Consider the following 17,465-nt stretch of genomic DNA (forward strand, 5'->3'; position numbering starts at 1 on the left):
CCTAATCCTATACTAACTCAAATACAGAATTTGAATTCAAAACAAATAGGATTAAATAAAATAAGGCTAACTTATCTTATTATAATAAACAAATTATTATATTAAATATTCTCCTAGATACTAGGAGCCTTCAATATGATTTGATGTTGGACACGTTTAACACCTCTGACCCCAACTAAGCTACGCCCCAGGGTGTACCCCGAAAAAGTCAATGTCGGGCGACAAGGTGCGGGTCAAACATGAGGTCAATTGGGAAAATTGTTAGGACTGTTGGAAGTCAAGCAACAATATATAATTTGTTTTGTAATTAAAAACTAAAATAAGTGACATATTAGTTGTATACTTTATATGTGAACTTTGGTTTTTGTGTTTCACATGGTAGCAACATAAGTACATAACATAGAATACAAACCCGAAATAAATACAACTTGTAGTAGAGAAAAATGAATAAACAAAAGTTAATACTTTAGAAATATGCGTCGTAGAGGCTCAAATATATTATACCACTACTTCTAGATCCCAGACTTTGGTATGCAACACGAAGTTTGGAAACGCCTGAGCGATCTCCCTGTAACAAAGTTACAAAACATATTATTATTCTTTAATTAAGAGAAGCAGGTACATCACAGCTTGTGCTGGACAGCTAGAGGTTACGGAAGGAAACCACTAGATGGTTTACTTATCGGATTTTTATAAAAATAAAATGTTATAGAAAAAGATAAAAATGTTAAATTATGAATAAATGGAAACTAGAACTTGCCTTAAAAGAGGCAGTGTCATATTTTTTAAACTGGATGGATTTTTTGAAACAAATATTTTCCACTCTTCTAAATCAATCTTTCCATCTCCATTTAAATCTGCATCCTGAATTGTCTAAACATATAAATGAACAAAGAGTCAAACACTAAAAAGTCAAAATTGATGACTAAAATGTCAAACCCATGATTATTACCTTATTCAAGATACCTTCAACTGCATCATCTGATAAATCAACATTCATCTCACTCAACAGAGCCAAAACCATCTCCTTTAGCTTCAAATTATATAACATTTCCGATATCAGAGTCAATAAAAAGTCAACCTTTGACTAAATGTCAAAAAATTTTGTATGCTTGTTTTCATTTACGGTTTACCTCGTCACGTTCTATGAAACCGTTGTGCTTCAAGTCATATAATCTGAACATGACTGCAACCAAATCATAAAATGTTACCATTAGTTTGACTTTAAGGCTATGTGTAGTGGAGAGGCTACAAAATGGGGCGATTTGCGCCATGTGGCGCCCCGTCAGCAAATGGTGGGTTTTTGTTTTAGAGGTGTAATGGTGTTATAGCCCTATATATACATATACATATACATATATATATATATCACATACACATATATGTAATATTAATAAACACACACACACACAGTGACAAATAGTCAACGCCCCCCCCCCCACACACATTTCGCCCCAATATCGTCTAGGGGGCGGTGTTCAACCAAAAAATCGCCCTTTTTTGTCGCCCACTACACCCAGCCTAATAAAACCATCAACAAGTTACATGTATCTTACATTCAATCTTGTCTGATTCAGGTGCGTCGGGATGGAAAACATTTAGAGAACGAACAAATTCGTCAAACTCTATGACTCCATTTTTCTTCATGTCAAATGTATCAAACAGCTACAAAATACAAGCAAATAAAAAAAATTGATTTAATATTTCTAACTAAGAAATATTTATTATATTTACTCACTCTATCTGCAAAAAAATTCTTCATGCTACTATTGCTAAAAAGTGCAAGCAGAAACTCTTCCTGTTAATCAAATCAAAAAAAAAAAAAAAAAAAAAAGACTTTCTTAATCTTTTTTCTAACAATTAATAGCGTTATTTAAAGTTGTAACAATCAAGTAATCAGATCGAGTACCTTGTGAATGCGACCATCTTCACCAATAGCATAGCTTAATCGCTCGAAAAGATCATATAACGCCTCTATTTCATTAATAGTAACTGTGAAACAAAAAATAAAAAATATATATACGATCACACTTTTTCATCCGAAATTTATGTCAAAACATGGTTTTGTTACTAACATGATGTCTCGGAAGCAAGACGTGCGTATAGTATAGCTCGACTCGGGTTCCTAAGTTTCTTCAAGAAACAACAACATTCTTTTATGGTCATATTTGTCATGATTAAGTATTGATACATACACACCTATGATCAAAAGTTGGAAAACATACAATTAACATCAAAATTCATTATTAATTCCCATTTTAGCAAATACTCAAAAAAAAAAAACTTCAATATCCTTGAACTGGAATCAAATTATCATTTATCAAGCTTTCATAAATCATAAATTAAGAAACGCGTGTGCGCACACAGATACGTACCTGAAGATTACAAGTTAATGCAAAATGGTGTGTAGCAATGAGTTTAATAACAATCTTGTGGATTTGATTTGTTCTTCTGAAAACTAATGCTTGTTAATGACTAATGAACTTAGATCAAGGTTTGTCATGATCTATGAAATATGTCAACTACATTTTTTTAATATTATAAAGTGCACTAGTCACGTAGATTTGAATATAAATAATATTCCTATTTTACTTTTGGATCTTGTTTCAATAATTTCACTTTTTTTAAATAAGCAATGACTTTCTTGAGATGGCTAATTGTATTAACCAATCTCTTTGATCCTAACTGATATTATATTTTAATCTAATAAAAAAATAATATACAGACTAAAATAATAAAATATGTTGAAAGTAACTTAATATAATCATAGGTTTAAAAAAATGGTAACATGTTATGATGTTTAAAAAGTTATAAACATGTTTAGATTTCTAATCTCAACATTATTAAATAATTAATTATTCATTACCCTTCGGGATTATGGGACGTTTATGATGTTAAGTGTTTGTTTAAATTCTCATCAGTCTAAACTCGCTTAAAAGTGAACTGAAATATATAAAACCTTAAATACATTTATACCATTTGCTAGTTTGAATAATTTAAAGTTTTTAAAAATATTGATTTTAAATAATCTAAACTATGCTGTATTGACAAATAACAGTCTCAACTTCACACTTTGCTGACGACGGTCCCTACTAAAGGTGTTATTGTTTTCAACGGTCCGTGACTAACAGATGGTTAACTCCATTAATTTGTTGCTTACGTGGCACGCCCAGCTGTCAAAAAATATCTTATGTGGCATGATTACGTGGCATTTACTTTATAAATATCTTTTAAGTATCATTCTGTACAAATTTTATGAAATATATTTATAATGTATAAAGTAATTTTAGGATATACAAAAACGTCATTTGAATAACCTTATGTCTTGTTTTATTCATGTTTGGTATAGTCATAAACACATACTCGTATTTAACTATTTATAAACGAAATTATTTTATTAAATCAAGTGATATCATGATCATTATATTAAGTTTTTGAAATAGTTTATATCAATTGTATTATTACCGACACTATAGATCCCATTATTGAGGATGTCATGGGCTTTGACATTCAGAGACATTATTTGTCATAAATATTATATACATTGTTTAAGTGTTTCCTTAAATTAGATACAACTAATTTCAAAGTTGAATAAATAGGTACACTTGTCGTTCTAATTAACATTTAAAAAGAAATAACTCGCGCGTTGCATTGATGAACCATTGTGAATTTGGCCGGTATTAATTTAAAACACCAAACACACACACACACACACATACATTTTAGGCCACAAAAAACAATTTTTTTAACAAAGAAATAAAAAAAATTATAAAACAAAAAAAAAACTCGAAAATAAAAAAAGTAAAAAAACAAAAAAAAATATTTTTCATCCCGGTTTTATAAAAAAATAACAAAATTGAAAAATTTAAAAAAATATATCGGTTTAACAAAATTATACACATATGTATAATACTTATTTTTAAATTTTATACATGTTTTTTATACACATATGTACAATTTAAGGTATATGATAATGTACATATGTGTACATTACGTAACTAGAGGTTAAATGAAATTATACACATGTGTATAATACGAAGTTTTTTTTTTGTTTTTTTTTATGAAACCGGAATGAAATATAAGAATTTTGGTTTTTTTACTTTTTAAAAAATTTTTGTTATTTTTTGTTTTATGATTTTTTTAAATATTTTTTAGAGGTCCAAAATGGTTCTCAAAGTTTTCAATTTTCAAATGTCCTCATATATAAATTCATGGCAAACCAACAAAAATTAAATAAAACTAGCGTGATGTAGTGACAAGCGACCCAAATTCGACCGTAAAAAATGTATAAGCATTAAACCTAAAACAAAAATTTGTATGCCCCGCCCCTAACACTCCAACGGTAACATAAAGTATGATGTAATTTGATTTCTTTAAACGAACCTATCTTTTATGTGACAATCAAAACTCGATTAAATCACACCAATCAATATCAAAAATTGATTATAACTTAGCATGCATCAACAATCGTTCAACAAGTAATACTAACTTTACTAAAATTATCAAGATGTAAACCAGAAAGTAAAGCGTATCAGTCAAGCGTGCTGAATATCATGAATACCCGAATGATCAAGGTGTTTAGCTACTCATAATAATTATAAAAACATAAACAAAATCAATTAAGTTCATGGCTAAAACTAAAAAACAAATTAAAAAGTTTAAACCTAAGTGCTCTCTCATTGTCCAGCCCAAGTTCACGTTTGTTAAATGAGCCCACTATCATTATTGAAGCCCATTTGGTTAATTAACATGATGGCCCACTTGATTAAACAAAAACGTATTAACATTTTTAAGCAGGCGTTATATGGTCATTATTATTATATTATAATATTATTATACAAGTTTGGTGCCACAAAGCTTTCATTGACGGAACCCGATTGAATTCGCCTAGACACACCGCGTTTTGTTTTAGTTCTAGTATCGTAGCGAAAGCCGACTGAATGTTGATGTTGTTTTTGTAGTTCCGATACCGTTATAAACATGACGAAAACCGACCAAATTCGTATAGACATCGCTTCAACATCCGAGATCAATAACGGTCGGGGTTTTACCAATGACCGTGTTTTACCGACCGACGTCACACCATTGTTTTACCGAAACCGGCCGAACTCGTGTCGACTTATCGCATTAATGTCTGGGTTTTACCGTCGCTCGGGTTTTATCGACCCGCGCCGAGAAGAACACTATTATATATATAACAACAAGCAATTTATGGACAATTGCAACTCATATATTTTGTACATATGTATAGGTTTGTTTTCTATTTTAACATATTTTTTTTTATTTTCAGTTTCACCTCTTATACTACATATAATATACTACTTCAACCTATATGAATTTCCGTTAATATGATTTCACTCATGACATTCGTTCATGAACTTTATAAAATAAGCTATATACAAGGCTGCGGTTAATTTTTCTTCTACGCACTCCAGTAAAAACTTTATTAAAAATAAGGCGTTTTTCTGTATCGTATATTGGCACCATGTTGAACGGAACTAACACAGCTAAACAACATCGGTACCAGTATCAATATTATCGGAACCGATACTTGTATTTTTTTTGGTTTCGATCGATATAAAACAAGAATTTTTTTAATTTTTTTAATTTTTTATTTTTTGTTAAAATATAAGATTTTAAATGTGTTTTGAAGCATATTGAGATTCCAAACTTATTAAAACAAAGACCTTACTTTAACATGAAACTGTGACCAGTTGTTGGTCTGATAAGTGCTAGCCATAAAGTCATATTATTGTCATTAACTTTAAGATCTGTGTTATTATTCTTAATATTTGTTTTCTTAAACTAAAAGACATGGTTTTAAACTTTTAATACGTCATTTGTATCGTCACATACAACATTTTAACATTAAATTAATTTAATTTCAAGCTGGAAGTGGATTAGGAAAGTTGTGTTTTCATCATAAGACAATATGTTTTTAGTGAACGTAATATCAAGCTTTAAGGTCATCACGAGTTTACTTTCGTCACTAATAAAACTTTCTAGCTCCTTCCTTGTTTTTTCCTTCTAATTCATCATTTTTGTCCTAGCCACGAAAATCTGTTTTATATATTGCATATATAAACCATTACAAAAATCCGTCGTAACTTACTTAATATTTGTCTCAGTTTTTAGTTTATTAAAACAGATTTGTGTTGGAATGAATTGTGATCACGTTATTTAGTTCGTCAAAGCTTTTGTAAATGATTAGTAAATTTAGTTAGTGTCCAGTCAGTAAAGTTAGGGTGCAAAATGTAATTATTAGCAAATAGTTAGTGTAAATGTTGTAATTAGTTAGAAATTGATTGAAGCCGTGTGTTTATTTGTGAACCAACGAGAGTATACATACCATCACCGGCCACCATTTGTAAACCGTCGGTTTTAGACAAATCGATTATACTAGAAAATCTTTCTTGTGAATTATTATTCATACATGTTCACTTTCTATTGTTAGGTTTAATCAATCCAATCAAATAGGGGCCATCAATCTTAAATATAAATTTTTAATCATTTGTTTAATCTAATTTAATTAGTTGGTCAAATATGTAATAATAATATGGAGTAACTAAAAAAATCCCACCACCATTAATTAAGTTAACGGTTATTATTATTAACAACTAGAACGTTGTTCAACCACCGGCAGTGCTTAATGTCGGCAGGTAAACCATCATTAAACTCAATGACATTATAAATAATTTTATGTAACAATTTATTCACCTATGATATATGGTAAATATTTGTTAATAATGCTAAGTATACATGTGATGTTCCAGGTCCGACTTAAAAATAGGTAGGAACTTTAACAATGTTTTAGATTCGACTTGAAAATAGACTGTAACACTACCTACCGGGTAATATTTATATGGTTCTTGATGTGTGCGGGATTATAAAATTATACATGTATCATCATTCATCAAACACGATATAGAATCCTATGTATATTCATGTATATATGTAACTATGTTTGAACATGCAATTCTAAGGTAAATTGATGGGTTGGGGAAGTGATAAACATATGTGTTTAATGTAGTGTGCGGCTACTAAACGTCTGGCCATCTACAATGGATTATTGTAATCCGAAGGTGTTTATGTGGAGATTTCATGATTAAATCTGACACCATCTATATGTACTGAAATAGTAATTTATCTCTCTCATGTTAGTTGTTTGACTGGTTGATGAAAACGTTTAGTTAACGAAATTAATCATCAAGTTTTTCAAAGGTTTTACATTGATATAATAATAGTATCAACACTTTTATTGATTATAATTTTCTAGTCAATATATAGTACCATCTAGTGACTTAGACCTTTCTAGTCGTCTGATAATGTCACTATAATAATAGATTTTTTTTTCATATGTACGCATTTATGATATATAAAACTTAGTCTTGCATCCTTGACTAAAAGCCACCTTTGATATCGTCACTTTAAAGGTCTATGATATACTAACAATTGCTTTATTCTTTTCAACTGAATATATTGTTTTTTATTGAAAGGGGCAACAACATATATTACCCTCTAAATTTACAAAATTGTATATTTATTGAAGGAGTAAACTGCGGTTTTCGTTTTTATGATTTGTTCAAATCTGCAGTTTTAGTCTAATAGTTTCGAATTTGTGATTTTTGTCCTTGCGATTTCATTTCACTTGCAACTAAACCCGAATTCACTAATCTCATTAAGTCTGATCGTTAAATACATCAGCGCGTCCTTCACGTGAGGGACAATTTTGTCATTTTTTTCCCAAATACATCCCAGCCCTTCACGTGAGGGGGCTTGTGAATTAGATCTGTGGTTTATTTGGGGAGAAAATGGACAAAACTGCCCCTTACGTGAGGGGCACGCTATTGGGTTTAACAACCAAAGTTAATGGGGCTAGTGAATTTGGGTTTAATTGCAAGTGAAATGAAACCGCATGAACGAAAATCACAAATTTAAAACCATTAGACTAAAACCGCATATTTGGATAAAACATAGGGACAAAAACCGTAGTTTACTCTTATCAAAATAATGCTTGAAGAGTTTTGTGACTTTTGTCCAATATGCATTAAAAACTTGTAATTTGAGAAAAAATAAATTTGCAAATTTATAAGTGGATATACGCAATTCCCTCTTATTTGAAGTTATTCACACAATGGTTTTTGTAGTACTCTCATTATCTTCTTACTATATCTTATTATACTTCATGTACTATGTATTAATGTATTAACCGGTGTTTTTATGTACTAATGCTTTCTATTTTCACAACACCTAACCGGTATTGTGTTCCAAAAACATGTACATATTTATATGTTTTATCAATGTTGTAAAAGTAGGTTTACAAGGCCGAGTACTCGCTAGTTGGTCAACTTGGACCGATTTTGACTTAAAAAATAAAACATAATTCATATTTATATAATATTAAAAAAAAGAATATCACTTTTTAACTAATGATTAAATAAATTTAGAATAATTTAGTATTTAAAAATGCATTTATCTTATTTATATTGATATTCACTTATTTTCTTATAAATATTAGCAAACTTATGATATTTGACATATATATAGTATCCAAAAGTTAATTTTCATTATATTTATCATTTCCGAGTACTCCCCTAGTACTCCGATTAAACCTAACTTCCTAATCGACCGCCTTGAGTCCGCCTAGCGACTTTTACAACCTTGGTTTCATGTACTATATGTATTAATGTTTTACGCGATCACTTTCATATTTTTGGTATGAACTTGTAAAGCACCTTACTTTTTCAAGATATTGTATGGTGGGAAAAAGAATAAGGTGGTGTGCACTTTAGATTGATGCCGTAATTGACCTAATCTGCTACACTAATCTCATAACTAATAGGGTTTTAGTCAGCAAATCATTGAGATTTATAATGTGCATCATTGACTTTTTTATTAATAACAAGTGCTCTTCAATTGATATTCTCTTTGACTTGTCTTAATCTAGATTTCCCATTCTAGCTTTTTGCTAATTTTTTGCATTTTTAATCATTTTATTTGTCTTTTACGTTTCGGTTCAAACTATTATCTTTGTAAGAATCGCTAAACGTACATTATACTTTAGGAAGACCAAAGAGGCGAAGAATTGTTGTCAAAACATTTTTAGAAAAAATACGAATTAACAAATAAAATATATATGTTTGCGGGGCACTAAAGGTTAAAGTAAAATTTATTTTTCCCAAAATTTGTAAAAATAGGTTTAAACCACTCATTTAAGATACACAAAGTGAGATTAATGCATCGAATTCATTCGAAATGACAAGATAAAGATAAAAAGAGTAAACATCAAACAAGCATACTCAGTAAAATCTAAAAAGAATGAGAAAAAAGCAAAACTTGTAAAATATTTAGTATTTAACTATGAGTGGATGTACCGACATGTTCATTAAACAACTTTAATAACCATATATATAGTTTTCAAAAAAATGCGATAAATAACGTTGTTGTTTAACCGCCTACCCCCATTATTTTTCTAACTCACATCATATCCATCGAACGCCTATACGCATGTATAATGCAATCCTAACAGTTTTTTCCTTAAAACCAATTGTCTAATACACGTTCATATGTGTGTGTGTGGGTGTGTGGAGAGAGATCACTAGTTGTGTATGTGTATGTGAGAACTCGACCCAAAAGATTTATTTTGTTTCCACACATACAAATGTGTTTAAGGTATGTCCTTGCTAAGTTGGGAAAAAGGAAGATGTTGGAGTTGATAAAACCTAGAATGATTGAATTGAAGTTGTTTTCTTTCCTTTTATGTACTTAGAAAGAAAGGGTGGTGATTGTGAATGAATTCATTATCCATTATACATGTTCCATAGTCATGGGCTAAGATCTTATCTATGTTATTATTCAGAAAAGACTTGGGCTTGGTCAAAAGTCGCTTCAACTGTTTATTGGGGACCATTGAATTTGGACCACTCCCTTCTTTTACTTTTTTTTTCTTCTTTTGTTACACTTACAAATTTAGGGTGTGTGGGGGAATTGGGATTGCTTATTTAAGTGAAAAAAATGACTTTTTTATTAAAAGGGCTTATTATCTTATGATTTTTTTTAAAAGAAGTTTTTAAAAAATGTTTGGATTAACTATGTGTTGGAGAGATCTCGAGCACACCCGGATTTTCGTCTCACCGTGTGTTAGCGCAGAGTGAAACAACAGAGCTCTTAAAATTAGAAAGTACGGTAGTGTAAATCTACAAATTAAGTCATCGTTCTATAGAAAAATTAAGAAGAAACTTTTTAAGTTTTGCTAAGTTATGTGTTGTCAATTTAAATAATTAAGTTAAAAAGTGAAACTCTACATGCCACTTTCATTAACATCATAGTAGTCATCATTTCTTACATGAAGCAATTGTTTGATCAACAATGTATAGTAAATTATTTTCAATGATTAATCAATATGTGTTATGACACAACTAATCATATACCATTTTTCCACCAAAATATCTCCACTCTTCTAGTTTCACACATTTTAGTACACATTAAATTAATATAGTATCTCTTTAGCCATATAATAAAACCTAATTGCCTACAATTAGCTTTGAAAGATATCTAAGCATCAAAGAAACTGAATCTAATTACACTATTGGGAAAATCATTATTCACAATTTCCTTAATTGTCATTATGGATTCCAAAAAGTTGTATTTTATATCCCTAATCACATCATAACCTTAATTACATTTGTTTTACTTTAATCATTTTTGCTTTAAACCTACTTTCTTGGGTGTCAATAGAGTTATGGGTTCTAGCCAAGGAACAACAAACAAATTGGTCTCCACATGGCCCATGGGGCATGAATTCTAAAATAGTTATTAGTTTCAATCATTATTATTATTAAGCTTTTCGCCTATTTATAATTTGCATGAGCATGAAATATAATAGTTTATAACCATGTCTATTATTGTCACTAAAAGTTAGATACTTGTGTGATAGTTTATTATACCGAAAGTGTGTACAAATGTTGATAGCCATGTCGAGTCATTCATATATTACACAACTTAATGTTTCAAATGATTATTCATAATTGTCATTTATATTACACGATTAATGTTTCAAAAGATTATTCATATTATACCTTTAGGACATTTTGTTTTTGTTCTGTTTCGATTTTGCTTGAAAATATTTACAATCATTACTTACGGCTTTATTCACAGTCTAACTTACATTAGAATTAGAACATAGTCCAATGTGGTTGTTTAGGTCTAGTTCTTCACCTCTTTGTTAGTATTGGTTGTAGAATAGCATTATTGTTTTTGTTATTTGGATGTAATTGCAATCTAGAATGTTTATTTGTTTATTATCAAACCTATAATGTTTTCTAATGATATATCTATTTAACTAGTTAAACCTTAGACACGTGAATCAAGAACACCAAACACGATTTTGCATAGAACGTTTGTGAAAATATTTTCTACTCTAACAAAATAAAACTAACGATGGGTTTATATAGCACTCACAATTCTAATCCAACTCAAATTATGAAACTTAATCATACTAAGCTTCTAATTTATTTAATAATAAATAAAAGATAACTATGACACCAAGTTATTCAACTTAGTCTCTGAACTTTTCGCACCACCTTTATACTTTTTGCAGAACCCATCCGGGTCCTTAAAGTTGGTATTGCTCCAAGTTTTACATTTTTTGTATACAAATAGTTTTGAGAATTAATAATGACTTATATGTAAGAAATCTGATTTTGAGACTTAAAACATCAAAATATAAAAAAAATATGTATCAGTTTTTATATTTATCTTTGAATATATATATCAATTTACTTATCAACCATTCTGTAAATTTTTAAAAGTGTGTTTAAATTACTATTAACAGTATAATAATTGAAGAGAGATGATAGAAAGGAGTAAAAAAGCATCCCTTTTTTGGGGGTTGGTGGGGAACATATGGCATGTCTCTTGGGGGGGCTATTGAGGGGATCTCAAAGGTACTTGTCCCTTAAAACAACTCAAGAGTATATCATCACCTTAATTATAAAACAATCCAACGTCTATTATTGTTACTATATACAACTAAGATTTAAAAAGTAAAAGACTAATTTATGTAATCTAAACTTTTGATACACAACATCTATTTGTGTTATCATATTGAATGGTTTTGATTTCTCATGTTATGGACTTTTCATGCACTAGCTATAGACAACGATAACGTTCGTAGTCAATCCCATATATATTCATGAATGGTGATCAAGAATATAGGCAACGCCTATGTGGTAAAGTATATTAAAATCAAGTAAATAAAATAAATTGTTTGAGTAAAATTTCACATCCTAATTTTATATAATATTATTACATATATGAGACTTTTATAAAACCCTCTGATTTTTATGTAATTTTGTGTTTTGATTGTTTTGTTAGTTTTTTGTAATCAATTTTGTTAGTTTTATAAATATTATTTGTAAAAAAACAACATAAATAGAGTCATATTTTCTTATTAAAACACAAGAAAAATCATTTTAGCCATCACTTTATAATGTAATTGTGATTAGTTACACTAATAGACAAACCCCACACAACCTAATTGTGTCTCTTCTCTTGTCCACCATCTTTTTGTGAATTTAACTTTTTTTCTTTTTCTTTTTGTCATGAGGCCTTAAATTAAACAATTTTAATATTTTTTGTATAATATTAAGTGTGTTGATTTTGACGTAAACCGGTTAAATATATGTTTGTTTTTCAAGCTAAAGAGTCTCCACTCCAGGACATTTTAATTTAACAAATAAGTTAGATTTTTACCCATGACACATGCTAAACAATTTATAAAATAAAATTTGTCGGTATAAAAGACAACGTAACTTTCCTTAAATTACAAGTTTACAACAAATGGGTTCAAAATAAATAAATTAAAAAAAATCAATTAAAGCGGTAGTGTCGGTGGCAATTTAAATGATTTGGTAATCAAGAAATGAAAGGTAGTTAATTATCAGATTTTATTTTTTTGAACGACCAACAAAACAAATTTATTAATAAGCGTTTTAGCAATAGGCTAGACACACCCCCTTACAACCACCAAAACAAAAAAGGAAAACGCCACCCCCACCCTATTACAACTGAAATTTGTGCTGATCCCCAATCTATATCTAAATCAAAGAAAGTAAAGCACTTTAATTTATTCTACCAAATTAACTAACTGAATCATGACAACTCTAAACACCAACACTTTTCTAGTCTTCCACGAGCACCAAATAAATAGCATAAAAAATATTTGTCTTCCCTATATGAAACTAGAAGTACTTACAGCTCAACCATCTCGGAAACCGTATAAAACATTGGTTACCTACACCAAGCTCTACATCGCTTGGGCAATATTGCAATATAGGAACAAATGTTCAGTTGATCCTTGATATCGCCACAATATCGGGCATGTCATCGAAGAGACAAGAATATTTCTACCTGACAAGAATACGTGTTATCCCGTGAGAAAATAACTGATTTCCCTATGATGTGACCGTTCTGTCATGACGGTGGAGACGGCGAAACATATTTTGATCTTTTGTTACCAGTGTATGGCAATTTATAAGCGCATGGTGTCGTATCCCTTTGGCATTCGCATTTGAGGCTCATGATATCTTGGAACTTCATGACAATTTGAGGGATGGTAGTGTTAAGAAATAGGTTATTCAATCGGTGATTCTTATGACTTGGTGTTTATAGAAAGCAAAAAATGAGGTAATTTACAATTCTCAATAAGCTTCTATTAATCAGATTATCGAAGACATTAAAAGAGTTAGGTTATTTTGAGTGAGGAATGGAGCGACACTAGTTAATCTAGAATGGTGTGACAGATGTAACTCTAGTTTTTCTATTTGCTTTTGTATGTTGGGCATATATCTGTTCTAGCGTCTTGTTAGTTTATTTTTAAAAAAATCGGTCATTAAAAAAAGTTATTTATGGAAATAAAAAATATTACTTAAATTTAATTTTTTGCAAAGTGAATCAATAGTTGGTGTGGATTCCGAAGTTTGAGGCATTTAAGGTATTAGGTGAGTATTCTTCCGAGGAAACAATCTCAATCATAATATTTTTAATTTAATATAATAATATCATTATTATTTTCCTCCGAGGAAACAATCTTACTATTGTATTTGAGTTCTCGGTTCAAAAAATCTATAATATATATAAACGAAGACAAAAAAAAAATCTTATATGTTGCGATATGGTCGCTCTCTCTTTTTTTGGAATCAGCAGATTTGCTTGATTTTTAAATGAAGGTTTCTCATGCATTTGACCCGAATTCAGGGTATGGGTATTACCAAACCCAGATATTCCTTAAACGGGTTATAACATCTCATTAAATTAAAAAATAATCTCACCAAATATTTGATACAAAAATCCTATAAAGTAGGAATATATTAAAAATAAATATATAATTTATTTAAAAAAGATATACACTATTTATAATTAAAAAACCAATTTTATAGTAAAAAAAATAAACGGGTCTTGGATCTCATCAAACTCATATAGCTTTTAAACCGGGTTATAACATCTCATTTATTTGTGAAACAATTTAATATCAAACTATAAGTTAATTATTAACTTTCATACAATAAAAAAAATAAAAAATCAAAAAATAGTTAAATATTAAAAACAAATAATATAAAACAATCCCCGTAATACGGGGGGTAAAACTAGTAAATAAATAAATAAAAGTAATTCGAGTTTCACTAGCGTTATTAGCATTCTATAAAAATCATATACTATAGTTAAAAAAAAATACTTCGTTATCATTTAAAATAAATTCCACAGCCTCGAAAATAAATAAACTCTAGATAAAAATACAACTCAAGCTAGTATATTATATCGTCAAAGATTCAGAAAATATTATGTCTCAGTGTCTCGATTAGAAACCAATGTACTCCGTAACAATCTTCCTTACTAGGTTTCGAACGTTTTTAATAACGTAAATATTGTACGTTGTGGCCGCCCAACAAATGACAAATGTTTTAGTCTCGGATGAGAGTGTGTTCTATTCCTTTTGTATTATACTACATTTTGCCACAACTTACATTGTCTGATCCAACATCATACCTTTCCTATGGTATGTATCCTGTTAACATGAAGTTGAATATGTGGTTCGTGTTTACATGTCCTCATCTTATGACAAGTTGAACACGTCTATGAATCATTCAAACCTTAATCAATGTTAATAATACAATGCAACATTTAGCATGATGTTAGATTATACCACATATAAGTGTTTTACTAGTTTTCTATAATATCTAATGCATTAAATGATTAGACCATCTCCATCGCATGCTTTTGGAGTATGCTGGTCTAAATGGAGTGAGGTACCAATCCGTTGCAACGATGTGTTGGAGCCCCTCTTATACAAGGGTTGCAAAGAACAAGTTTATGAGGGGAGGAGAGATATAGCGAGACTCGTGAAAACGAGAAGAGAGAAAATGAAAGACTAGGGATAACTCTTTTAGCCCAAATACTAATACTGATATTGAGCATCTGCACTAATACTCGTTTTTAATGTTTTTCATATCAGTACCATTAATTTTTGGTATTTTTGGGATTTACCGATCGATACCAAGCCGAAAAATAAGTTATGCATTTGGTATATGGTTTCACTCTTAGACCATCCGTAGTCGGCCACCGTTGTGGCGTTTTGGGGTGACATCCCCCCCCCCGGCTATTTGGATTGGCGTTTTCTACAAAACGCGTATATGGCACAAATTTCAAGGGTTTTTTGAGAGAGAGGTAGAGAGGGGGAGGAGAGAGAGCCGTTTTGGGGTCTTTTCCCACTACACCCATTTTTTACAAAACATCTAAAAGCTTATTAGGTGTAACATGACATAAAATGTTCGGGTGTGTCTAAACATATTAATAGAAACCTGATAGAAAAAGCACGGGACACAATGATCAATGTGGCATGCGTCGTCATATGTACCCGGTTGTGGTCATATGTAACATGTTGGATGCTTATTTGTTGAATGAAACGACATCGTAGATGAATGCATAAATGTGTGGTGCATGTCGACCCATATGAAAGAAACAAAACAAGTGAGTATGAAATGGATAGGTCATGTACTGAAGTGGGGACCTTGAAATAGGTAAAAAGGTTTCCTCAGTATTTACCAACCAACCACTTCCCACGTGTAATGTGGGCTCCATTTATTTCATATTACTTCATTTTATTAATTTTATATACAACTTAACAGAGGTTGTTACCGATGTGGCGATGTTTGAGATTTTTTATTTTCACCGGCTTATAACTTATTAATATTTTGAAAATTAATAAGACTTTTGCGATTGATTTTGAGGTGAAAGTGAGATGTTATTAAGTTACTATTTTGTAACATATTAAAAAGTTATAAAGAGTTTTTATAAGGAATCCCAAACACCCCTTTAGTTACATTATAGTCTTTACAAGGGAGGAAAAGTTTAGTAAACCGTCTTCCGGGCAATATGGGACATATTTGGAGGCATGAGCGTTTCTGCAATAAAATATATGTGACTTGAAGTGGCCATGATTGAAGAAACATTAACCAGTACACATGCTTTTGGCTAAAAAAAAAAGAAAGAATAATGATGACGTGACGAAAAATATTCTTTAAAGGATATTAATCATTTACGTATAGCCTTATTGCCTTAGTGAAACTCCAACGTAATTTAGTGACAACTGACGAGGTTTGATAGAATTTTATTTGACTAGAGATATGATTGAATAGCTTAATTGAATTATTAGCTTTAATTTACATTAAAAGCCAAAAGTTAACCAATGATTGAACGAATTAACAAATTTGTCTATAATTGAACTGAATTGTTATCAAAATCTATAAACGATAATTGATTACGTGTTTAATTTTAACGAGTAACCAAACCTACTGGTGCTTACCTCTCACCCGTTAGACTTTCGCCTGCAAATGAGATGTTAGCAATGGAGAGAGCTTTCATAACTCTCACACCCTTAGACTGTCGCTTGCAAATGGGATGTTTGCAGTGGAGAGACCTTTCATAAAAGTTAGTGTCAATGGACATGTTGATGAAAGATAACGAGCAATAACGTTTATTGTGAATGGACACAAGGAAGTTGGTCCATAAGTTTTCCTACAAGAGTATTATTTATGAAATTAATTAAAATGTCGTTGCGGGTGTTGGGAAACAAAACTATAAACGTGTTAGCAGTTAATATGTTTGTTCATGTATTGTGGTGATATGCCAAAGAGTATAGTATGTGTTATGACGGTATCAATATGTATAGGATGTTTATTAGCCGTTAAAAGAAATTGTATATGATGATATCCGTACGGAGGAGGCGTGTTCATGAATATGATCATATCTATAAGAGTACAATTAACTATTACAAATAAACGTGTTAGGCTAATTATTATAAAAGTAGATCATATTTACCAAATGAATGTATTAGTTTGAACCACGCATGTGTATATTTTTTTTAAGAATCCATTTGGACCTTCCCGTTCATAATTACAAGAAGTGTA

The 17,465-nt window shown here is 30.3% G+C and overlaps 1 protein-coding gene across 1 annotated transcript; it reads right to left on the minus strand.

The window, feature by feature from the left end:
- Window positions 1-359: 359 nt before the first annotated feature.
- On the minus strand, window positions 360-2,443 carry LOC143548730 (calcineurin B-like protein 7). The gene is made up of 9 exons (XM_077039820.1): window positions 2,376-2,443; window positions 2,076-2,199; window positions 1,910-1,992; window positions 1,739-1,798; window positions 1,557-1,665; window positions 1,134-1,186; window positions 953-1,033; window positions 757-873; window positions 360-564 (listed from the first exon to the last, which is right to left on the minus strand). The coding sequence occupies exons 2-9, from the start codon at window positions 2,191-2,193 to the stop codon at window positions 499-501; spliced, it is 687 nt and encodes a 228-aa protein (XP_076895935.1). The 5' UTR covers window positions 2,194-2,199; window positions 2,376-2,443; the 3' UTR covers window positions 360-498.
- Between the last annotated feature and the right edge of the window lie 15,022 nt (window positions 2,444-17,465).

The sequence above is a fragment of the Bidens hawaiensis genome, unplaced genomic scaffold (assembly GCF_021521415.1).
Source record: "Bidens hawaiensis isolate Kalapana, Puna unplaced genomic scaffold, B.hawaiensis_p1.1 tig00015244_1, whole genome shotgun sequence".
Classification (NCBI taxonomy): Eukaryota; Viridiplantae; Streptophyta; class Magnoliopsida; order Asterales; family Asteraceae; genus Bidens; species Bidens hawaiensis.